This window comes from Pseudorca crassidens, chromosome 9, assembly GCF_039906515.1.
Source record: "Pseudorca crassidens isolate mPseCra1 chromosome 9, mPseCra1.hap1, whole genome shotgun sequence".
NCBI lineage: Eukaryota > Metazoa > Chordata > Mammalia > Artiodactyla > Delphinidae > Pseudorca > Pseudorca crassidens.
In genome coordinates, this window is record NC_090304.1 from 100,370,692 (window position 1) to 100,394,789 (window position 24,098).

General features: G+C 45.1%; 1 protein-coding gene across 26 annotated transcripts; it reads right to left on the reverse strand.

Annotated features, from left to right (window-relative positions):
• Window positions 1–1,860: 1,860 nt before the first annotated feature.
• Window positions 1,861–21,829, reverse strand: ZNF202 (zinc finger protein 202). Of its 26 annotated transcripts, none has more exons than XM_067751384.1 (11): window positions 21,701–21,829; window positions 20,661–20,779; window positions 20,343–20,460; window positions 18,246–18,383; window positions 13,458–15,166; window positions 8,155–8,651; window positions 7,270–7,480; window positions 6,823–6,911; window positions 5,235–5,364; window positions 4,565–4,684; window positions 1,861–4,049 (listed from the first exon to the last, which is right to left on the reverse strand). In XM_067751384.1, exons 6-11 carry the CDS (start codon window positions 8,554–8,556, stop codon window positions 3,058–3,060), a joined length of 1,944 nt encoding a protein of 647 aa, XP_067607485.1. In that variant the 5' UTR covers window positions 8,557–8,651; window positions 13,458–15,166; window positions 18,246–18,383; window positions 20,343–20,460; window positions 20,661–20,779; window positions 21,701–21,829; the 3' UTR covers window positions 1,861–3,057. The 26 variants fall into 26 exon arrangements, with proteins under 26 accessions (XP_067607485.1, XP_067607483.1, XP_067607481.1 ...); XM_067751382.1 differs by lacking the exon at window positions 18,246–18,383 and having other exon boundaries at window positions 13,458–13,571; window positions 14,813–15,166; window positions 20,601–20,779; XM_067751380.1 differs by lacking the exon at window positions 18,246–18,383 and having other exon boundaries at window positions 13,458–14,540; window positions 14,813–15,166; window positions 20,601–20,779.
• Between the last annotated feature and the right edge of the window lie 2,269 nt (window positions 21,830–24,098).

The window sequence follows — 24,098 nt, forward strand, 5'->3', positions numbered from 1 at the left end:
CTCCGCGGCATGTGGGATCTTCCCGGACCAGGGCTCGAACCCGTGTCCCCTGCATTGGCAGGCAGATTCTTAACCACTGCGCCACCAGGGAAGTCCCTATATGGACATTTTAAAGTCTCCAAACATGTAACTTAAACTTTTTGTTGTGGATTTTCCAATAAAAACTATTGTGGTCAGAGAACTTAATCTATATAATACTCACTTGGTATTTAAAACTTTATTACAGTATACACTAGCAATTATTTTGTTTTACATCCATTTCAGGATATGTATTCTATTACTGTGAAGCATGAATCTTTATTGCCCACAAGTTATTAAATTATGTTGTGTACATTTGTATCCTGAATTCACTAGATTCTGCTCTAGAGTTTGAGCCCTCAGTTCCAGATAATAAAAATATATTTTGCCTTTATTTCCTTCCATTTACTTCTCTTGGGACTCTGCAGTGGAGAAGAGGCTGAATATTACTTGGTATTCCTAAACTAGTGGCCAAATGGTCTTAATATTATCATTTTAATTTCTTAACTTTGTTAGCAAATCACTTCATTTCCAACAATCTAGTAATTTTTTAAGTTGTCAATTCATTTAGACTACTTTATATCTTCCTCCAAATAATCTTTTAAAATCTTGCCTTTTTATTCCTCTGAAACTTTTTTTTAGTAAGGTGTTAGGGAACGCCAGGATTCATCTGTTCACAGAATTCTGAAGGACCCCTCAGGAATGGTAGGGCATCCAGGGCTCCAGCATCCTGTGTTCAGCTGTACTGCTTCTTGCTCGTGCCAGGCTCTCGTACTGGCCCTGCTGCTACAAACCATGGCTTTGCTCGTGTTTAGATTCAGGAGACAGCATATTCCTTCAGGAACCTCAGAAAATACGATCATTTACAAGAGACCAGAGATTTAGTGTCAGCATATGAAACTTTGCAGGAGGATCAGCAATAAAAGAACTATTTGATTTTTCAACACACTGCACTGTCTCTCAAACTTTCCTTTATGTATAATTCTCTTGACAGATTTTCACCTATTGCAATAATGCAGACAAATCAGTGAATGAAAAGTAATTTGTTGTTACCTCCAGAATTTTATCAACTTCCATAAATGTTATAATCTAGGGGAAATTATTTTTTGATGCTGTGCCATTTCACCCAGGACAAACTGTGCTTAAACCTTAGATCAATGGCTCAGAAATGTCTGCATGTTAGGATAGTCCCTTTGGCAAACTCCAGACTCAGCTCTTACCTCAGTTCCACCTATGGCTCTGCTAACCATGCCAGGCCTTCTCTATCCTCATGGAAAGCCATCATGTCCGCCCAGATTCTTCTGTGTGGATGATCCTTAGAAGTCTCAGGAACCTGCGGCTCTGGAGAGTGAATGGGTTAAATGGAAAGCCCTAGAAATCAGGGAACTTGGCTGCCCGTGTTACTTTCTGAAATTTCATGTGTGTGTACTTCCAGAAGGACAATGGATGACTGGAGTTAACACCAAACCAGTCAGCTGGAACATCATTACTGGCCAGAACGAGAATCCCCTTGTTGAGCCGTTAAGCTTTGGCTTTGTCATCCCACCCGCATTCCTCTGGTGAACGCTGGCACACAACAGGCCGAGAAACAGAGCAGAAGAAACCAGCACAGAAGGCAGTCTCCCTTTTCATGCTTTAATCCCATACCCCGTGCTCCACTTTTGGAGGATGGTCTCCCCAGTCCTTGCCGCTCCCACACAATCAGAGCAGGTGAGATTCATGATTATTCAGCCTCACCTCCATGGAACCTTTGCCAGGCAACAGAGATCCTTGGGCCATGAGATTCTACTCCTTAGTTCTTAATTACATGAGAATGAAATCACGTAAGAAAAAGCAAACAACGCAAATACATGAAAGCCTTTACTCCTGGTAAATTCTTCAGGGTCCCAGGTCTCCCTGACATCAGAGAATGAGCAGGGCGGATGGGGTGGGGCGTCAGGAGAACAGTCTGGATGGCCTTAGCCAGCAGCAGCAGCTTTTGCTTAAAGTTTCCACAATTGGAGCTCAGCTCTTCTCCAGCTTTCTTCACGTAAGTGTAGTGACCCCATTGATCAGGATTCTACAATCATGACAGTGCCTTTGTAAGCTGACACCACTTCCAAACCCCCTCACAGACTCATGGGAAGAGGGTCGGGTGGGTGGGCGTGTATATATGTGGAAATGTAAATGACTTCAACATGGTTTTAATTAGGCGTTACTGAATCCCTCAGCACCCAAATGCTACATCTCACAGATGTAGCACTAGGGACAAAACCGAGAGCCTGGCAGAACAGTAGGAGGGCTGGGCAGGGGCATTCTAACAGGAAAAAACCCACAAGGAAAGAGGCTTCTGACTAGGCCCCCCTTTCAAGCTGTGTCTGGCACCTGGTGTCATTTTGACAATGGGGAAGGGAGCAGCCTGACAAGGTCCATATGAAGCCGCCTCGATGTTTTTGCCCATCAACCACTACTCGCATCTCTCCCGAGAATCAAAGGAAAGTGCATGGTGAAGAAGTGTATCAGTGAGAGAGTTGTACAGTTAACCTGTGAAAGTGTGGCAGAGCCATCAGGATGCAGGTCTCCTGCCTTGAGTTCAGGGCTGTGTGCTTTAAGATTTGAGCCCAGGAAGGACAGAATCCTAAAGGCTGGTCCCTTACCAAACCTAAGGACCTGTCCTGGGCCACTTTAAACTTGAGGGCGTTAGGCGTCTTTAGGATAGTTAACAGCTTATTTGGGGGCAAATATAGTAAACACAACCTCTTAAGTCTTCTAATTCTCCTACTTCACACCTGTGAGGTGGAGGCAGGAGCACTCCAGTCACAGAGAGGCCTCAATTCAGGCGAACTTTGGAAAAAATATCTCCTCAAGGTGTAGAACAAAGTTGAGAGGTTCTGCGTGGGGGGGGGGGGGGTGATCTAGTTGTGGGAAGAGGTTACTAACGCACACCTGGGCAGGTGAGGGAGACTCCCTAGAAAAGGTCTTCCCAGGCCGACAAGATGGCTTCTCCCAGATCACCCCTGGGAAAGAGTCGAAGGCAGGTGTCCGCACATGGGGACCGGGCTAGGAGGTCTTTCCTGAGTGGGTCCTCTGGTGCCTGATTAAGTGGTAGCCTCTGCTGAAGCTCTTCCCGCAGGTCGGGCACGTGAACGGCTTCTCACCAGTGTGTGTTCTCTGATGCCTCACGAGGTGGTCTCTCCGACCGAAGCTCTTTCCACACTCGGTGCAGCGGCAGGGCCTCACTGAGGCATGTCCCCTCAGGTGCTTGGCAAAGGCGGCGCTGTGGTTGAAGCAGCGCCCACACTCGCTGCACAGATAGAGCTCCTCGGCCGCGTGCGTCTTCCGGTGGGCCAGGTACCGCCTGTGGTCACTGAAGTCCTCTCCACACTCTCCGCACAAGTAGGGTTTGCCTCCAAGGTGGATTCTTTGGTGTGTTGTGAGCACGGATTTCTGGCTGAAGCTTTTGCCACAAATAGTACAGAAGAAGGGTTTCTCTCCCGTATGTGTCCTCTGGTGCCTGACAAGGTCTGAAGTCCAGCGAAAGTGTTTTCCACAATCGTCACACCTATAGGGTTTCTCAACAGGTGGAGTTCTCTCAACCTGGACCAGAGGGGAGGTCTCATGCAGATTCTTCCGGTTTAGGGGATATTTATAAGGAGCGCTCATTTTGTGGACCTTTTGGTGCCTGGCGAGATGTGAGCTCCGTGTGTAACTTTTCCCACACTCCATACATTTATAGGGTTTCTCTCCTGTGTGAGTTCTCAGGTGTCTAACAAGGTGGGAGTTACAAGTGAAACTTTTACCACATACAGTACAGTCATGATGTCTCCCTAACAGGGGGTGTACAGGCACGGCTTCCTGAAGATTCGTTAAACTATGAACTTGAGAAATATTTGTGCCAAATCTTCTTTCGTTAAGTCTGCCTGGATCACCCTCAAAGACTATTTCCCAGTCTGGAGTCTGGTGAATTTCTGCATCTCCCAAGATAGACCTGTGTAGCTCCTCCAAACTCAGATCTGCTTGCTCAGGACACTCCTCATCTTCACTCCTATCTCCTGTAGAAAGGGAGAGAGGAGAATAGAGGAAATTATAGGGGTAATGACGCCTTGCACACAATGGAGAGATTTTTAAACAGTTTTGGGAGGGCAAGACTGTAAAGAGAGAAACCCATGTTTCTTAAGTGTAGAGGTTGGGAAGAAGGAAATAACCAGTCAACTGAATGCCTGTCGTGTGCCAGGCACTTTCTTATACGCTCTCTCACGCTGTCAGCAGCCTTCGTGTGGACAAACATTATTATCCTCCTTTCACAAATATGGAGGTTGGGGATCAAGGGTTTACGTGAATGCTTAAAAAATGGTATAGCTGCAATTCCAAAAGTTCCCCTTTTTTGTCTGTCACCATTTTGCAGTACAGATCCCTCAAACCAATGATAGGCGTGAAGAGGGGAAAAGGATAGAAGAATTTGGCTTCAGAGAGAGTGCTGTCGGCTGACATGTTAGAAGAACCAGTGAGAGGGGTTCCCCAGAGGAACTGCCAGCTCGGGGGACAGATTCCCTTTGTCACTCCTCACCTGTGTAGGTGAAACTCAGGATTTCTGGCTCTTGAGGCTCCTGTGCCTCTGGGATCTCTGGGATCAAAGGCTCTTCTTCTCCCATGTGGGAGATCTCGTCTAGTCTGGGGATTGGAAACGCTGCTCAAGAGAGGGAAAACAGGACATCATGATTGGTTCAACTGTTCCCCATGTCAAGAGCAGATCTTTTCTGTTTGGCAGATTGCAGAACAATCACATAGGCAGGTCAGTCCATCAAACCTTCAGTCTCTTTAGCTTGAGCACCTCTGACGAGTACTGCCTATCTCTTGCCTTTCACCAGCAACTCAATAATCACACAGCCGTCAATGTTACCCTCTTTTCCCAGATTCAAGTAAGTAGATCGTCTCCAACCTTTATTGCTTGTTTCATAACTTATGTGCTTACCTACTCACACTAAACTTAAACTCATACCAAAACTATAGTATTACAGCTGTTTTCTTATTAGAGGTTTCCAACTACTTTCTAGGCATTTTCTCTTCCCTCTAACTTCGAAGGACACCATCTTCCTCGGCTGTCCTTCAGTGTCACTGGTGGGGTCGGCATAAGAGAAGTGTAGTACGTACAATCTAAGGTCTAAGACACCCTCAATTTCCAACAAGAAAAAGATCTCTGTGCTCAGGACACTCTAGAAACACTTGAAATTCCTTACACAAGGAGACCACAATTCCGCAGTCTTCTTCCAAGACATATTCCCCATAGAACTCTTTCTGTGTTGGATCCAGATCACTCCACTGGTCCTGGGAGAAGCATACAGCCACATCCTTGAAAGTTACCAATCCCTGAAACAACACAAAGATTCTACTAAAATGGCATGCTTTATGGAGCCTCATATTTTGTTCCTGGAATAAAGGTCATTGGTACAGGCAGAACCCATCCAGGAGACAAAGAAACTCAAATGCGACACTTGGTTCCCTTTCAGGACATCTGAGTTTCATCCTGTCGCTGCTTCCCAAGTTTCTGCTTTTGCAACTGGCCCGCTTCCTGCTCCCTCCAATCCCACTACTTTCCCTCAGCACTAGCCTTTCTGAGGATATTGTTTAAAATACAAGAAAGGTCTTAGAAGTCACCATTCAGCTCCCTATTTTACACTTTAGTGCCACCTACATTTCTGCAAAACTTCATCTTTTCCAGGAAACTTTCCCTAACTGACCTTACCTAATCACACATCACTTACATAGTCTATACAGCATAAACAGGACTTTCTTCTTCAGCTAGGCTACAATCTAAAAATAAGGATGGGGGGCTTCCCTGGTGGCGCAGTGGTTAAGAATCCGCCTGCCAATGCAGGGGACACGGGTTTGAGCCCCGGTCCAGGAAGATCCCACCTGCCACAGAGCAACTAAGCCCGTGCGCCACAATTACTAAGCCTGCACTCTAGAGCCCGCGAGCCACAACTACTGAAGCCCACGAGCCACAACTACTGAAGCCCGCGTGCCTAGAGCCCGTGCTCCACAACAAGAGAAGCCACCGCAATGAGAAGGCCCCGCACAGCAACGGAAGAGTAGCCCCCGCTCGCCGCAACTAGAGAAAGCCCACATGCAGCAACGAAGACCCAATGCAGCCAAAAAGAAATAAATTTATTTTAAAAAATAAATAAATAAGGATGGGGACTTCCCTGGCGGTCCAGTGGTTAAGACTCCACACTCCCAATGTAGGGGGCACGGGTTCGATCCCTGGTCAGGGAACTAAGGTCCCGCATGCCACGCGGCGCGGCCAAAATAAATAAATAAATAAATAAAATAAAAATAAGGATGAATTCTATTCCTTTTTTCTCCAGCCACATAGCTTAGTTGTGGGGCTCTTGACCATGGTGAAGTCTTCATGAATGCCATGGCCTGACTGAATGCAGTCCCTGGAAGAGGATAGCACCCAAAATCAGAAATCGTTTTTGCAGGACAGTCAGTTATCCTTACAAATGACGATCAAGTTTATTCCTTAAAACCAAAAACAAACCCTCACTTGACAACTTCAAAGTTGTACTGGGGTGTTACCAAATAATCCCACTTTGTTAGTCCCTCTGCTTGGTGGCAAATCAAAAGGCTCTGGAGCCTGTAGATCCGACTGAGATGTTATAACTGATCTCATTAGCTGCAGTTCCTCCCCTTCCAGACACATGCAGAACTGAGAACTTAAACTGGCAAAGGAGAGTGGAAACTTGTGTCCCGTCTGACCTGTTCAGTGTATATGCCCAACAGTTCCTCAAATTCTCCATGGTATAGACAGAAACTAGGGTGCACCTGTGATAGAGCAGTAAGAAGGGCAACCATCTCTGGGTTTCCAGGGTTCCTCTCTTCAGGAAGGGCTGGGTCCTGGGGCACTGGAACCTCTAAGAAGAAAAGAAGGCAGAGATCAGCAGTGTGCAGGGCAGCCCTAAAACTGGCAAAGAGCTGAGCATCCCCCATGGTCTCTGGTGGGAAGGTGGGAGTCAAGACACAGGCCTAAGGGCGGCTTGAGTCATCCCAACGCCACCACCTGTAACACTACGGGAACGCCAGGAGAATAACCAACAAAAGTGCTATCCAAGGTAGCCCTGCTTACGGGTACTCTAGCTAGTACTGCCTCCTCTCAACACCCTGTACTCTGTGGTTTCCTCCCCTTATGATCTAGCCAGCCTCCTCGGTATGGGAGCAATATCCCCCTCCCCTCACTCTGCCACGATCCCCCCTTCCTGCTGAGGCTCCCACCGCTCTCCTGCAGGGGCTGGAACTCCAACTCCTGGCACAGGCTCTGCTCTTCTGGTGCCCCCAGATCTGGGCTCTGTGTGGTCTCCTCATGGGACTCCTCGGGGGTCAAGGTGTGTGCAGGATCCTGAAGCTCACTAGGTGACTCGGGCTCTGCTCCTGGATGCACTGTCTCCTCGGACAGGACTTCCTGGCCGTGAACATGGACAGTCACCTGGGAATAATTCCAACTTCCAGTCACCATGGAGTCAGGAGGAAAGTGTTGGTTGTCATCAGGGCTTATGTTAGGAGAAGCTGCCAACAGGAAAACTCCCAGAGGGACCCAGACGAGGAGGGGAAAGTCCAGTCCCACTGGGGCGTGCGAGGAGGAGCCGAGGTTATCCTCGCCAGGACAAGGGGGGACATTCAGATACTGCCCTGCTTTCTCATTTCCCTCAACCCTGCCTGTCACCAGGGCTCTGAGGTCCCACCCTTCCCATCTTCGCCTACCCCACCTGCGGCTCGCCTTGCTGTGTGCTTCCCTGTCTGTCGTCCTGAAAGGGGGATCTGTCACTGCGGGGCTGAGAACCTCTGAGGAAGTCACGGAATTCTCCTCCCCAGGAAATGGAGGTTCAACATCCAAAGGGAAAACCAAAGCCGTATCACCTTGTGTGCTGAGGCCACAAAGATGGTCCCTAGGCAGGTGTTTCAAGAACCAGGAAGTCACACTCATACACACACAAACACACACACACTCCTCTGTCCCATGGAGCTTATGGATCTAGGTACAACCCAAGGGCAGAGCCAATTCCATTTATGGGGTAATTTACGTAAGCCCTACCCCTAAATCCATGCTCCCAGCAAATAGACCCCCTCCACATCACACAGATCAGGACTCCCCCTCCTCACCCACCGCCTTGGTCTCCTGGGTTGTTTCTGCAAACCCTCCACCAGCGTCACGGCCTCCTCGCCACTCTCTGGCCGCTGGCCCCGCACCCAGCTCTGCAGCTCTCCGGGCAGGACAGTAAGGAATTGTTCCAGCACAAGCAGCTCTAGGATCTGCTCCTTTGTCCTCCTCTCTGGCCTCAGCCACTGATGACACAGTTCTCGGAGTCGGATGAGAGCTTCCCGAGGGCTTGCTGCTTCCTGGTAGCGAAAGCGCCGGAAGTTCTGGTGCGACGTCTCAAGCACAGGGTCATCCCTCTGTAAGACAGACTCTGGCCTACAGGTGAAATCATCTTCCAATTTCACCATGAGAATCCCCTCTTCTTCCCAAAGATCCTGGTCCTCCGGTTCCAAGGCTGTAGCCATTGTCTGGCTCTGGGGTGGTCTCACACCATCGAGAGCTCACACTGTCGTTCCCCCCGTCTCAGCCTGGGCACCTCGAGGAGTTTCTCCCAAGGGACCTGGGTAGAGAAGTAAAGACAGACAACACTATGAGCATGAAAGTATACACAGGAATAACAGTTCTGAGGTCAATCATAATCCTGTACACATAACACTCCCAAACTTAAATCCCCTTTCCCCTAATCTCCATAACATATGTTGTAAATAGATCTAGTTGGAATAGGATAAGCTATGCCTGAAGGTATGTTCTCCCACTCCTTTTCCTAGGCAAGGTTCACACCCCATAGAAAAACAGAAAAACATTGCATTTCTACATCATGAAATATGGGAACCTAAAAGGAAAATGGCTAGGAGAAAGGACAGTCATAACTGCCTGCTAAAAATGCGGTACTGACCACAATCTGTTTTACACACACACACGCACACGCTGACATATATATTAGGATATATATTCTGAGAAGAGACACAGTGACGGGGCTGAATTAGACAGAGAAGGCTTTGTGGAGGTTCACTGTGAACTGAATCACACTCCGTATTAATTTATTCTGTAAACTGGGGACTCTCCGAGATTTGAGAGGATTGTATGCGATAACAGCGAAGAAAGCCACTTACACACGGTGGCTGGCACATAAGCACCCCCAAAAGCGATCCTCCTCCTAAGACATCTTTAACTGGAAGACCTACAGACCCTCAAAACTAAATTCACGATTCCTACTCCCAAGTCCACCCCTTCGTGTAATCCTCTTGGCTGAGATCATCACTTGTTAAGTAAACACTCAACGTTATCATCTTTGGATTCAACTTTGAATCTTACCCATTGCTTACAGCTCACTAAACCAATTGTACCTCTTAAGCCTCTAAATCTGTTTCCTCCTGATTTAGTTGGGGCCCCCATCTCTTGCCTGGACTACTGCCATAACTTCCTAACTGGGATCCCCGCAGTACTCAGCTATGAGCAAAACGCAACAGACTCAGCTGTGGAGCTTCTGCAAAACACAGCATCACACATCATTCTTCTGGATATTCTGAGTCAAGTCAACCTAGGGAACTGTATCTTTAGAAATGCTACATGTGGTTCTGATGTGCATCCTAGCTGAGAAACGCTTAGTGCATGTAAGGTTAAGAGAGAGTCCTGGAGTCAGATTGCCAGGGTTTGAATCCTGGCTCTATTGTTTACTAGATACGGGGTCATGGTCAAGTTCTTATTCTCCTTATGCCTGTTTCCCCTTTACAGAATGGAGGTAGGATGGAATCCATCTAATAGGGTTACTATGAGGAATACCTGTGAAGTGCCTAAAAGTGATGATGCCCCAATGTTAACCATTATCTTTCTGAATAATAGTTCCAACTGCATCACTCAACATTTAAAAATAATTTCATACTGTTAGTAAGATCAGTTCCAAAATCCTTGGCATGGTACATGAAGCCCTTCACAACCAGCCCTCAATTTATTTTTCAAGCCTCATATCCTCCCCTCTTCTCTGTATCACCTGCTATAATGAATGCATTGCTGACCTCCCTACAATAGGGTGCCTTTCCAGGCCTCCAAGTCTGTAAAAGTCTGTTCCTTTTGTATGGAAAACTCCCACCACCAATGCTTCACGTGTGTTCCTACTTCTTCTCGACAGGTCCCCTCTTCTTCATTCCCAGGATTTACAGTTTCGGTCTTAAATCAGTTCTCTGGATTACTGCAATTGCCTCTAAATGTGAGCTATCTGTCTCCAGGTTTGTTACCTTCGTCACCATTCATCATATCACAAGAGTGACTGCTCTTGGCAAACCTGGTCCTGTCCCTTCCTTATTTAAGATCCTCAATCACTCCTGTCTTGGAAGTGAAATACAAACTTCTAAGTATTATGTATTAGGTTGACCTTCATCTTGGGTTTCTTTCTTTTTTTTTTTAATATTTATTTTATTTACCTGGCCTCACCAGGTCTTAGTTGCAGCACACAGGATCTTTCAGTTGCAGCATGTGGGATCTAGTTCCCTGACCAGGGATCAAACCCGGGCCCCTGCATTGGGAGCATGGAGTCTTAACCACTGGACCACCAGGGAAGTCCCTTCATCTTGTTATTCCTTTGCCTTCCTCTCCAATCCTTTCAAACACACACATACACACATGCACATTGTGCATGTAAAGCACACAAAAGGTCTATGGTCTTTGGCTTTTGAACATGCCGTTCCTTCCAACTCTTTACCCTTCATTAGGTTAAACTTACTTATCTTTCAAGACATAAATAGGTAAGGCTTCATGTCTCCTGAGATGCCTTCTTTGATCCCATTCTCCCTGCCCTTAGACCTGGTTAGAAATCACTTTGCTTCCCCAGCTATCTGGACACATCTGTATCTCAAAATCTGCCACATCACACAGTCGTCGTTCATCTTTCCCCTGAAACCCCTTGAAGTAGGCGACTGTCCTTCAATCAATTTCCAATACCTATAACAAAGCACACAATAAATGCATCTAAATGAATAAGCCTCCACTTTGAAGTTTTCTTCCTACATTAACAGTAAGAATCAATCTTTTCCTCCATAAGTTTCTACTCTTTTTTATTCACCAAATCTTGTTAATCCTACCTTCTAAATCTTTCAAATTCATGCATCTCATCTCCACTGCCATTCCCCGAGTGAAGCCGTTATGACCCACTAAAAGGCACTGATAGGACCTCTTAAAAAGTGACGATATCCTCGGCCCCTACGACTGCACTGGCACTTACATGTGGAACGAACCACTTGGTTCAAATTTTACCAGTGGGCTTCCAGGTGCCACCGCCTCCAGACCACTCTCCACATGCAACCTGAGGGTTCTTCATTTTCCAATCTTTTTATGCTTCACTACAACTGCCTCAGGTCCACCTTCAAGGTCAACGATCCACTCTTAACAGCTGTAACATGCTGTCTAACGTGCTGTTGCCCATCAACCACCAAATTATTCATTATTTAAATCTGTATCTCAAATCACTTTTCATTCAAGCTTATTTCATTTTTCCATTACCCGCAAACATTCACTACATAATCTCATGGTCTATAGTTCTGTAATTTACAGATCTTCCTGGGCTAATTTACCTACTTACTACATCTGCTCTATCTCATGGTGGTGTTTTTGCAGGTGGTTTGTAATTTTTTTACGTTTTATGCCCATTTTCTTTGGGAGAGCCCTAGGTTATAAAAGTGAGCCCTTTGAATGAAATTTCCTTTGCTTCCATCCAAGTACTAGTGGTTTCAGTGTATCTTAATTTCTCAGTCTTCCTGAATTATGCCAATAGTGTCTTACTTAGGCCTAAGCCTGTGAGTGATTTCTGTCCCACCCAAGGCTATGGAGGCCTACAATTCCTTGCCCTTTTGCTTGATCAGTAGACAGATTTTCACGGAAGGAGTAGCTCTTCAAGGCTCCAGGCTGGCAGATACTCAACTCTATATCCCTCCCCCATCCCCACCAGTGCCCCATTTTCATATCTCCTTGTTGGAGTATAGGTATTAGAACCCCAAACTTTAGAAGTCTTTATTTTGGTTTGAAATCTCCTCGGGCTGTGGTGGAGTTAGACTGTGCTCACTCCTCCAGCTTTTATTTCTGGAACGTAGACATTTACCTTTAGTTTGGGGTCAGGGAGGCAGGTGAGTGCAAGCATTTAAAAATGGGCAAGAGCCATATCCACATCAATACCACCTGCAGTGCTGCGGTAAGGTCTGAGTGGTGACCCTTCTAACATACAGAATCGGCCAATGGCTTCACACTGTCCACAGGGTAAAATCTAAACCCCTTACAATTTGATTCCCAAGGCCCTGCAAGACCTGGCCCCTGCCCACCTCTCTTCTCCAACGACTGCTACTGCGTTAAAAGTTGCTGCTCAAATACACTGCTGTATCTCTTTTCTACGCCCTCACTAGGTGTTCCTGATGCTGTCGACTCTGCCTGAAATACCCTTTCTACCCCTTTTACTTGGTTAACTCTACTCATCCTTCAGATCTGCTTTCCCCAGATGCCTTCCCTGGTCCTCCCAGATTGTTTCCACAGGAACTTGGACCCTGTATCGCAGCACACACATATATCTACTTTTTGTGTGGTAAGAATTGTTCATCCTCCTGTTTAATTCACCAGACCATAAAGCTCCGAGGGCAGGGCCACACAGCACCCAGCTCAAGGCCTGTCACACAACAGGTTCTCAGGCAGAGACCACGGTAAGTCTTTTTAAGTCTTTCTCTGGAAGGACAGATCCAATATCCTATTAATTCTTATTCACTCATTTGTCCAGCTAACTGTGTGCCAGACAAATGAATAAATAAGGGAAAAAACACTTATTATTTGGATTGCGAGTAAAACAGAATACTCTTAGTGGTTCCTGAAGTGAGGAAAACACAACTCATCACAAGGAATCTTCAGGCTGCCTTGGGAGGATCCACATACAAGTCACACAAAGCTGTGCATTTGAAAAAAAAAAAATCATTTTCCTTTGAAGATGTGAATCAACCTTAATATGCACAAAACCGGACATCAAGTAACTTAACACAAGTACACAACACTGATTATTTATCCAGACAATCCCCCCAACATCTGCAAGGCAGGAAAAGAAGATGGAATTGATACTCAGGGTCTCTGGCTTAATGAAGGGATTTCTATTAACTTAAAAATGGGAGAACTTGCCCAGCGAAGCAGGCTAGGAACTCTCACTGTTTTCACGTAGCACAGTCCACGAGATGCCCTACTACAGATTCTATAAAGTATGCGCTGACAGAGGGTTCCTGCTCTTACAGGGCTTTGCTCTCCAAAGAAAAAAAGAACGTAACAGCATCACATAGAACCTGCTGCTTTAAAATGCTCTTCAGAAATCACGGATTGAGATTTCCTTCGCTTGTTTTGTATTTACTTTGGCAGCCTCGGAAGATGAGATGGCGACAAAAGGTCAGCAACAGCGGAATGAGGGGCGGCAGAGTCGTCCTTGTTGGGGCAAGAGATGGGAAGGAAGAGAAGGCGGGCAGTGCTGTGAAAAGAGCACCGGATTAGGTATCCAAAGGTGTACGTTCCAGCCCACATCCCCACAAACCTGGAACCGCTCTAAGGGCTTCCTGAGACGAGGTACACAAGAGCCCTTGTAAAGGGTGAAGCCCTCTTCAGACAACAACTTTCCTAACTCTCAGGGTTAGCTGAGACCTCTGAGAGCTTGTGAACTAGAGCATGCTGTGCAAATGTCAGGTGTCAGTACTAGAGACAGAAAATGGGCTTTGCATTTTATTCCGCCATTTATGGGATGGGTTACCCTGCAAGTCTGCCTTGCAATTCGTTGCCTTCTAACGCCTTCCCTCAGTGTCTGTCCTTGGAAGGGTTCCACAGTGACAGACAAAAACCCAACAACAGGATACTATAGAGAGACCGTGAGGCCAGGCCAGGAAAAGTGAAAGACCTGTTTCCAGAAGGCTCTAAAATAATGTCTGCAGAGATGCCTCGGCCTGGGCTGGCCCCACCACCTAGCCTCTTCAGTGTTTCTAGGACGTCTGGGGCAGGACTGTGGAGGAGATGTGGGAAAGGCAAGACCTTTCTCCAGTCTGTGGTCCAGCTGTCTCTGTCCATATCTGAGTGGGTCCCATGCCAGTTAAGGCCCTAACTCAACCCTAAAGACCAGAAAAGAAAACTGCACGCAGTGAAAAGATACCTGGGTCTCTATCTTAAAATGTTGTTCCTACTTGGAGTGATCTTTCTGGACCCTAAATGACAAGGTCTGTAGTCTTATAGCATCTTCCTAAAGGAGAGATGGGATCTACTTACTGGCAAATAATTAATCTTCAGAAGAAAACAGTGATCAGAGAGGTTCGAATGATGATATTCAGCAGACATTTAAATTCTTTCCAGTCTCCCTTCTCCTCTTTGACTCTAACACGGGCCCAGAGCCTGGAGATTTGAATCAATGATCGCTGGGACTAACCAGACGCTTGCAACTGCTCCTCTCATTGCTCTAGAAAAAATAATCAGCTAATAAAAATTGTTAACTGCCCTTTTCTACTCCTGTAGTGTTCTTTAAAACTAAAGACTACCCACTATGATCCTCCTACAGGAAAGATTCTTTCATTTTACTGTTACTGATCCTTACACAAACGTTTACCCATACTTTCCACATAATGGTTAGGGGCTCTGGAGCCTTAGTCTGGATCCCTCCCCTCACCTATTAGCCAGGTGACACTCCCTAAGCCTCAGTCCAATCTCCAACATGTGGCAAATACTTCCTACCTCATATGGTGGTCTTAAGGATCAATGAAGTAATGCATAGAATTGCTCAGCACAGAGTTTGGTATATGGTAGATGCTCTATATATTCTGTTCTTTCCTTCAAATCGCTTTAAATCCTTTTGGGAAGAAGATTTACATGATAATCAAACAGTCCTTTATTTCATCATAATTCAAAACAAAATTTTTTTTAATGCACAGGGAAAATCTTGGTCTGTTTACTGTTACATCAAAAGTAAAGTGTTAAGGGAGTTCCCTGGTGGTCCAGTGGTTAGGATTCGGCGCTTTCACTACTGTGGCCTTGGTTCAATCCCTGGTCGGGGAACTGGGATCCTGCAAGCTGCGTGGTGCAGACCCCCTAAAAAAAAGTAAAGTGTTAAACCAAGAGAGAATTCTTGCTTTGAAAGCACTTATAAGCTAAGATTAAACAAGATCCTTGGAACCAGATGGGATGAAAACTTAAAGATAGGTTTTCCTGCCTAAGACCAGAGTAGTGATACTTCTGTTTACCAATATCACAGTCCTGTCCCCTTCCTCTAACTGGGAAGAGGCAACCTGAGGCAAACCCAGTTAGTACAGGCATACCCCATTTCACTGCGATTCACCTTTATCACGCTTCATAGATAATGTGTTTTCTATTTTGTTTTCTTTTACAGCTTAAAGGTTTGTGGCAACCCTGCAACAAGCAAGTCTATCAGTGCCATTTTTTCAACAGCATTTTCTCACTTGATGTAATCACATTTTGATAATTCTCACAATATTTCAAGCTTAATTATTACTATGTTTGTTGTGGTGATCTGTGATTAGTGATCTTTGATGTTACTATTCTAATTGTTTTGGGGTGCCACAAACTGTGCCCATATAAGATGGCAAACTTAATCAATAAATGTGTGCTTTCTGACTGCTCCACTGACCAGATGTTCCTCCGTCTCTCTGCCTCTTCTTGGGCCTCCCTATTCCCTGAGACGTAACAATGTTGAAATTAAGACAATTAAAAACCCTACAAGGGCCGAAAGTATTCAAGTGAAAGGAAGAATCGCGTGTATCTTGCTGTAAATAAAAAACTAGAAGTGATTAAGCTTGGTGAGGAGGGCATGTCGAAAGATGAGACAGGCTGAAAGCTAGGCCTCTCGCCCCAGTTGGACAAGTTGGAATGCAAAGGTAAGTTTCTTGAAGGAAACTGAAAAGTGCTACTCCAGTGAATACACAAATGATAAGAAAGTGGGGAAAGTTTTCGTGGTTTAGATAGAAGCTCAAACCAGCCACAACAATCCTTTGAGCCAAAGCCTAATCCACAGCAAGGCCCTAACTCTCTCTAATTCTATGAAGGCTGAGAGAGGTGAAGAAGCTGTAGAAGAAAAGTTTGAAGCTAACAGTTTGGTTCATGAGGTTTAAAGAAAGATGCCATCTCTGTAACATAAAGTGCAAGACGAAGCAGCAAGTGCTGATGCAGAAGCTGCAGCAAGTTATCCAGATCTAGCTAATTAATGAAGGTGGCTAAGATAAACAACAGATGTTCAATGCAGACAAAACAGTCTTCTACTAGAAAAAGATGCCATCTAGAACTTTCACAGCTAGAGAGAAGTCAATGATTGGCTTCAAAGGACAGGCTGATTCTCTTGTTAGAAGCTAATGCAGCTGGTGACGTTAAGTTGAAGTCAATGCTATTTACTACTCTGAAAATCCTAGGGCCCTTAAGAATTATGCTAAATCTACTCTGCCTATGCTCTATAAATGGAACAACAAAATCTGGATGACAGCACATCTGTTACAACATGGTTTGCTGAATACTTTAAGCCCACTGATGAGACCTGCTGCTCAGAGAAAAAATTTTCTTTCAAAATATTACTGCTCATTGAACAATGTACCTTGTCACCCAAGAGCTTTGATGGAGATGTACAATGAGATTAATGTTTTCGTGCCTGTTCACACAACAACCATTCTGTAGCCCATGGATCAAAGAGTAATTTCAACTTTCAAGTCTTATTATTTAAGAAATACATTTTGTAAGGCTATAGCTGCCATAGACAGTGATTCCTCTGATGGATCTGGGCAAGGTAAATTGAAAACCTTCTGGAAAGGATTCACCATTCTAGATGCCATGAAGAATATTAGTGATTCATGGGAATAAGTCAAAACATCAACATTAACAGGAGTATGGAAGAAGCTGATTCCAACCTTCATGGATGACTTTGAGGGGTTCAAGACTTCAGTGAAGGAAGAAACTGGAGATGTGGTAGAAATAGCAAGAGAACTAGAATAAGAAGTAGAGCCTGAAGATGTGACTGAGTTGCTGCAATCTCATGATAAAAACTTCATGGATAAGGAGCTGCTTCTTATGGACGAGCAAAGAAAGTGGTTTCTTGAGACGGAATCTACTGGTGAAGATTGCTGAAATGACAACTAAGGATTTAGACTATTACATAAACTTAGTTGATAAATCAGCAGCAGGGTTGGACAGAACTGACTCAGTTTTGAAAGAAGTTCTACTGTGGGTACAACGCTATTAAACAGCACCGCTTGCCACGGAGAAACTCTTCATGAAAGGAAGAGTCAATTAATACCGCAGACTTCATTGCTGTCTTATTTTAAGAGATTTCCACAGTCACCCCAACCTTTGGCAACCACCACTCTTCAGTCAGTAGCCATCAGCATCAAGGCTAGACCCTCCACCAGCTAAAGATTATGATTCACTGAAGACTCAGATGAGGGTTTGCATTTTTTAGCAACAAGTATTTTAAAATTATATACCTTTTTTTTTTAAAGACACAATGCTATTGCTTAATCAATCGACTCCAGTACAGTGTAAAGAGAACGTTACAGTACAGTGTAAACAGTTTTTTGGAAAACCAAAAAATTCCTGTTTTTATTGCGATATTTCCTTTATTGCAGCAGTCCGGAGCTGAACCCGCAGTATCTCCGAGGTCTGCCCATATACCCAAGAGGTCCTCTGAAAACCTAACCCAAAAGGCAGAAGAAATGAAAGGGAATACCTTCACTGACTTTTTGCCTTCTAACACATCATGATCAGTGTGCTTCAAACCATGTTTAAAAACTATTTAAGATATTCTTGCCATTTATATTTTTTCTTCCTTCGTTAGAGTCAACATAGATTTAGTTAAGATTCTATTCAGCGATTCTTCACTAGATTTGAGTAGCAACGGGAGAAGTAGCTCAAAGGTTATTATAAGGTGTAAAAAAGAGGAAGACAGGAAGAAATAAAAGGAGAGGCCAAATAAGTAGTGGGTGGTACAGGGAGTCAGAGGAGGCTAAGACATAAATATCTTCTGCCACTAAATTTTATAGACTTTGCAGTTAGGATCAAGGTATAAAAATGTAATTGAGAGTAAATATAAACATGAAGAATTTAAATAAAGCTATAAAAATCATAACAATTCACTTTATTTTCAATTAAAATGTTTCCTACAAGTACGTACACAGGCCCAGGAGGCAGTGCTGGATCGCTGTTGATAGTTCTCCCTTCAGAGGTGGATGAGCTGTGTGCCACCTCCTAGAGGTGTGTCATCTGGGACAAGTCACATCAAATCATCTTGAAAATGGGGATGATTTTCTACCTAAAGGCAGAGAGCTGGATCATTTTTTGAGAAACTATCCAGCTTTTTGATGGTAATAGAGGGGCTTTGAGGGGTACAAGGATATGTGGCCTCTTTATTGAGTACCTGGGCCATAATGTATTAGCCTGAAGATGGTGAGAGGAATTTACTCAAGAGTTGAGAAGGGCTAGAGGCCAAATACAGGTTCTGAGACCAGAATTAAATATCCTGCCACCATGATCATATTGGGTAACCTCCAACATGAAACTAGGCTTTTTAAACTTACAGGTTTTTACCCAGGGGTGGTTAATGGCCTGAATAAAGCAGGCCAATCTACATGCCTCAGTTTAAAACAGAATGTCACAAACTAATCTGAAGTAGGAAAAGGGTGATCACCAAACCTGACACCCACCCTGATGAGGGTAGCAGCTTTTATCTGGAAGCCAGAGTTAAACTAGCCAAATACACTTAATTCACTACAGTGAACACGGTCAATGCCGATCACACAGAGGAAACATTATTTAATGAAAGAAAAAAAAAAGGATATTTTATAAATATAGCTTGACCTGAGGTATAAATGTGGATAATTCAGAAGTTACTTCAAAAGTCATTCACTGTGTTTTTAGTTTTTAATTAATATTCTCTGTCAAGATACTCCCTGCTCTGTATCTAGATGACTTCCTTCTGGCTTTGCCCAAGGCTCCCTTGCGTATGATGAGATGAAGGATGGGATCCATGCCTGCTGGACCACAGGAATCTGAGGGGTATCAGGTTTCCACTGCAGAGTAAATCATGGTCCAAAGTAGGTGCCATTCTTGCTCTGGGCCACTGTTTAGTGTCTTTTGTCTCCCACTGTGAGCCCTGTCCCTGAAAGCAAGGACCTCCTTATATATTTTTATATTCCCTGTTCCTAACACTTCGTCAACCACCTGGTTAAAAAGATGCTCGATAAATGTGTGTTGTATTTATTTAAGCTGTTGATTTCTCTTCCCCCAACTTGAATACAGACACTGAAATTCAGAATCAGTGGGTGCCAGGGCTTCTGAGGACAGTTACAGGAATTTGGCATTAGCATTTATTCCAGTCCCCTGAGGGAATCAGGTGGCACAGCCATATACCACTTTACTATGTTACACAGGATTAGTGGAGGAAAACTTCTCCAAGAGAAGGCAGGGGATGGAGTTCATTCATCCCAGAAGTATCTACTGAGCATCAATTGTGTGTCCCACACAAGTCAAGGTGCTGGGCAAAGAAAGATGAAAAAAGCACAGGCCCTGACCTTAAAGAATTTAACATGTAGTTAAAAAATAGCTGGGACTTTGGCATACTAGGAACTCACAGCAAAAACCTAGAATATGGGTATAAGCTATATGATAAAAATAGAAGCTCCTATCAAGAGAATTAAGAAAATCAAGGGAAAAAACTCACCAGTATTTCAGCTTCAATTCAGCTTAAGAAAATGTAGCACTTTGAGTTTTTTTGAAGTACACTTTCTTAATTTTACAAATCAAGGAACTCAGACCTAAGTGGTTAAATTACCCACACAAGATCATCGTACTAGTTTCAAGTACAGAAGTACTCACACACAGGTCTTTTGATGTCCAAACCACTGTAATGTTTGTGTGAAGAAGTCTGGCCAAAGGCAGTGGTTCTCAACGTGGGGAAACCCAGACCAGCGCACCAGCACCAGAGAACGTGTTACAAATGCAAATGATCAAGCCCCAGCCCTGACCTATAATCAGTAACTCTGGGGGTGGCCCCAGTAATCTGTATTTCACAAGCCCTTCAAGGGTTTAAGATGCTTGGTAAGTCTGAGGACCAGTCCCTAAGGCAAAGGAGATAAATCTGAGGTTCGAGCAGAAGGGATCCAACTTTTCCAGTGCTGGCCAAATTTAGAGGAAAGGAGTCTAGGACTGCTATATGTGTTTTATGTCCGTGCCAAATTAGCTGGAAAAAAAATGTTGTAAACCTGTAACTTACCTCATCTGCATAGTTTATAATGCCCAAGAGTCCCTCACTTCGTAGTAAACCTTGCTGTGCCCTTGAAATGACTGTCTACTGCAATATGGTATACAGAAAGAGTGCAAAACGGGTACAGCTGGTGGAGAGAGGGGACAAGATTATGAATCCCCGGTGCTTAGTCCTAGGAGAAAAAAATTTTTCCTCCCTCCAAGCCTGCCCACCCTCTTAGGCTAGATAGTAATAGCAAAAAGCTACCCAAGACAAATGGCTACAAACCCTAACTGTTCCGCTGTCATACATTTCCCAGCAACAAGCCTCCCATGGCTGTCCCACAACCTTTCTGAAGTGGCTTTCTGGATCAAGGGCCATGGGGCAGCTTGGAAGAGAAGTTGGAGGGATGAGGGACTCCACTAGCTTTCCTTGTGGCTTCTGAGTGAGGCTGCCCTGGGTGTCACCTGCAGAATGTGGACAGAGAGAAAAAGCAACAGTTCTAAGCCTAGCCTCTAAGTAGAGCCTGGATGTGGCCCTGCTCCCCAGGACCAAGGCAGACAGGGTTATCAAGGCGCCTAGAAGACAAGAACATCAAGGCCCAGAAAAATAAAAATCGGGCTGGCACCTTTCTGAAAAACACATACAAACTAACAAACTTTTCGCGAAACCAGGTGAGAAGCAGTCCCCATATACTCCCGCTGAGGGTAGCGGTGGTGTCGAGAAAAGTGCCCAAACTGGCTGTTAGGGGTGGGGGAGGGAAGTTGCAAGTGGAGACTGCAGTCATTGGCTTGAGAGGAAGCTCGGGTCCGTCACGGTGCAGCTTAAAAGCCACAGGCCAGGTGGTCTCCAAGGCCTAGCATGATCACGGGCGATAAAATCACGGGAGATAAAATCACGGGTGAGGGTATCTGCGTGTGTTGCGGCGTAGTTAGTGGTGGCAAGTGATGGGGCTCGCCTGGGCAGGGAGCCTTCGGGGGGATTCTTGAGCCAGCTGAGAGGCGGGGTAAAAAACTGCGGGAAATGAAGGGGCCTCGACCACTCCTCCCACGGTGCCCGGAGGACAGTTGGCACGGAAGCAATGGGAGGGCGGTACGAACTAACTGCGTTTCTGCAGGCCTCAAGAGGGGGCGGAGGGCGGTGGCTGCAAAGAAAGAAGCCTGGAGCGCGTTCCACGTACCCGAAGGTTCTAGCTTCGGCCGCCAGGAAAGACGGGGACCACAACGCCTCAGCCCCCTCAACATACTGCCGCCAACCCCTTCCACAGGACAGTACGATTTCCCCAGGCTCTAGGGGGGCGGGGTCTCCGACCCCTCCCCCTCCTCCCCGCTCAGCCCCGCTCAGCCTGCTTCGGCCCGGCCCGGCCCGGCCCGGCCCCCAGCACTCACGGCTCCGACAGCTCCGGCGGCTCCTCCCCTGCCCCGGCTTCTCCCCAACCCACTCCCGGCCCTAGCAGCGCCGCCAGATCCGAGCCGCGCGGGGCCTGGCGGGTCGGAACACGTGGGGCCTTTGCGCCCGGAACCGGAAGCTGCCCTTCACCCCGCCTCTTCGCCGCGCTGGGGCCTTTCTAGGCTCTTGGGAGGTTTGCTTGTTTCTCTGTGCCCCTAGCTGGTGGAGTTGCCGTATTCCCAGGGGAAGCGGGTCGGGGAGCCTCAGCTTCCGCCCGCTCGCCCGCCCCTCTCTGCATGGGTGGGGGGGCCCTCGATTAACACACGTACCTTCTGCAGGGGGGCTCCGTTCTGTTTTGGGTCTTTGTTTTAATTTTGATGCCTATATCTTGACTTGGTTTTCTTAATTTTTTTTTTCCTTTGCATTGTCGGCGAAGCATGGTAGAAAAGAGCAGTTGTGGGTTTGAATACCGGCTCTTGTAGTCGCCGTCAGTTGTAGGGGTTCCGACAAATTCACACCTGAACCTCAGTGTCCATCTTCTGAAATGGGCGTAGTAATACCGTTACTCTGCAGGCTAAATGGTACATTGCATGTGAACTGACTGGAGCTTAGTAGAAGCTTAGTAAGAGAATAGTTATGGCATCATGGTTCTCCTGTATTTTCCTTGGGCATTTCTTTGTGTTTCTTTACTTTGAGACTATCTTCCCTGATCTCATTTGTTCATTTTTGTGTGGGCAGTGACGTTTCTGCCTGTACCTGCAATTTTCCTTCTGTTCCACTCCCTAAGTCACCACTCTCCACGTGCCATGTCAGGGCCTTCTCTTCCTGAACTATGCCTTACACATTTTATTTTCATGGGACACATTGGTGGGATCTGGTTATTGTGTTTGAACCCAAGGTATTAATCACTTTTGGTGGAGGGAGACGAATTTACAGTTCATGAGAGCCTGCTGTGCTAGATGTTTTCTCTTTGTATCTCATTTAATATTTTTAAGTATTAAGTTCATAAGTAATACATAAATTTGTTCTTCTAAACGTTTAAAACATTACAGATAAAGCTAATGACTTTTTACTAATCCTGGCTTCCTCATCTCTCTCACCAAAAGTTTCTTATGAACCTGTATTTATCTTCCAGACATTTTTCTGTACTTTTACATACAATACATATATGTATTAATAGAAAATATATAGTATTTTGTGTGTGCATACGTGTATGTGTGTGTTCCTGTTGGAGTCCTCAGTTTGCTGTTTTCTCCTAGCAAAGGGCCTTGGAGATCTGTCCACAGTACGTACAGTTCTCCCTTATTCCTTCTACTTTTCTGCGTAACATTCCACAGTCTGAATAGCCATTCGCTTAGTGATAATATATGTTGTTTACAATTGTTGTTATTATGGACAATGCTATAATAAACATACTCTGCATGCATACATGCAAATGTCACTAGGAGACAAATGCTGAGAAATGTATACACATAATAGCTGTGTATGAGACTATTTCCCCCCATCCGTGCCATTATTTCATGTTGCCAAATTTGTATATCTTGGTCAATCTGTTGGGTAAAAGTGATGTCTTATTGTTTTACTTTACTTTTCCATAATTAATATTGTTAAAAAGAAATAAGCCCAATGGAGCGTCATTTGCCTCCAGTACAGCAAACTAAGACTTAATCGAAGTTTCAACTCTTCCCAGAAATGTGATCTTTAAAATAATCAATCTGAAATTACTTCATCAACACTAGTGAGGTGATCTGTATGATAAAGACCCCTGCAGTTCCCTTACCCCCAAAGAAGATAGCTTGGCCCGAAAGAACGCTTTTTTTTTCTTTTGCTAATACAGCTGTCCATGTATCTGGGGAGGGGATTGGTTCCAGGACCTCAGTAAATACCAAAATCCATGGAAGCTCAATTCCCTTATATAAAATGGTGTAGTATTTACATAAAATCTATGCATATCTTCCTGTATACTTCAAATCATCTCTAGATTATTTATAACATATAATAAAATGTAAATGCTATGTAAATAGTTTTAAATACAATGTAAATGCTATGTAAATAGATGCTAGGGCACAGCAAATTCATGTTTTGCTTTTTGGAACTTTATGGAATTTTTTTTCTGAATATTTTCCATCTGCATTGGTTGAATCCATGGACACAAAAACCACAGATATGGAGGGCCAACTGCACCCTCCTTCTGCCTATAAAAACCTTCCGTTTTGGGCTTCCCTGGTGGCACAGTGGTTAAGAATCTGCCTGGCAATGCAGGGGACACGGGTTCGATCCCAGGTCCGGGAAGATCGCACATGCCGTGGAGCAACTAAGCCCGTGTGCCACAACTACTGAGCCTGTGTGCCACAACGACTGAAGCCTGCGTGCCTAGAGCCCGTGCTCTGCAACAAG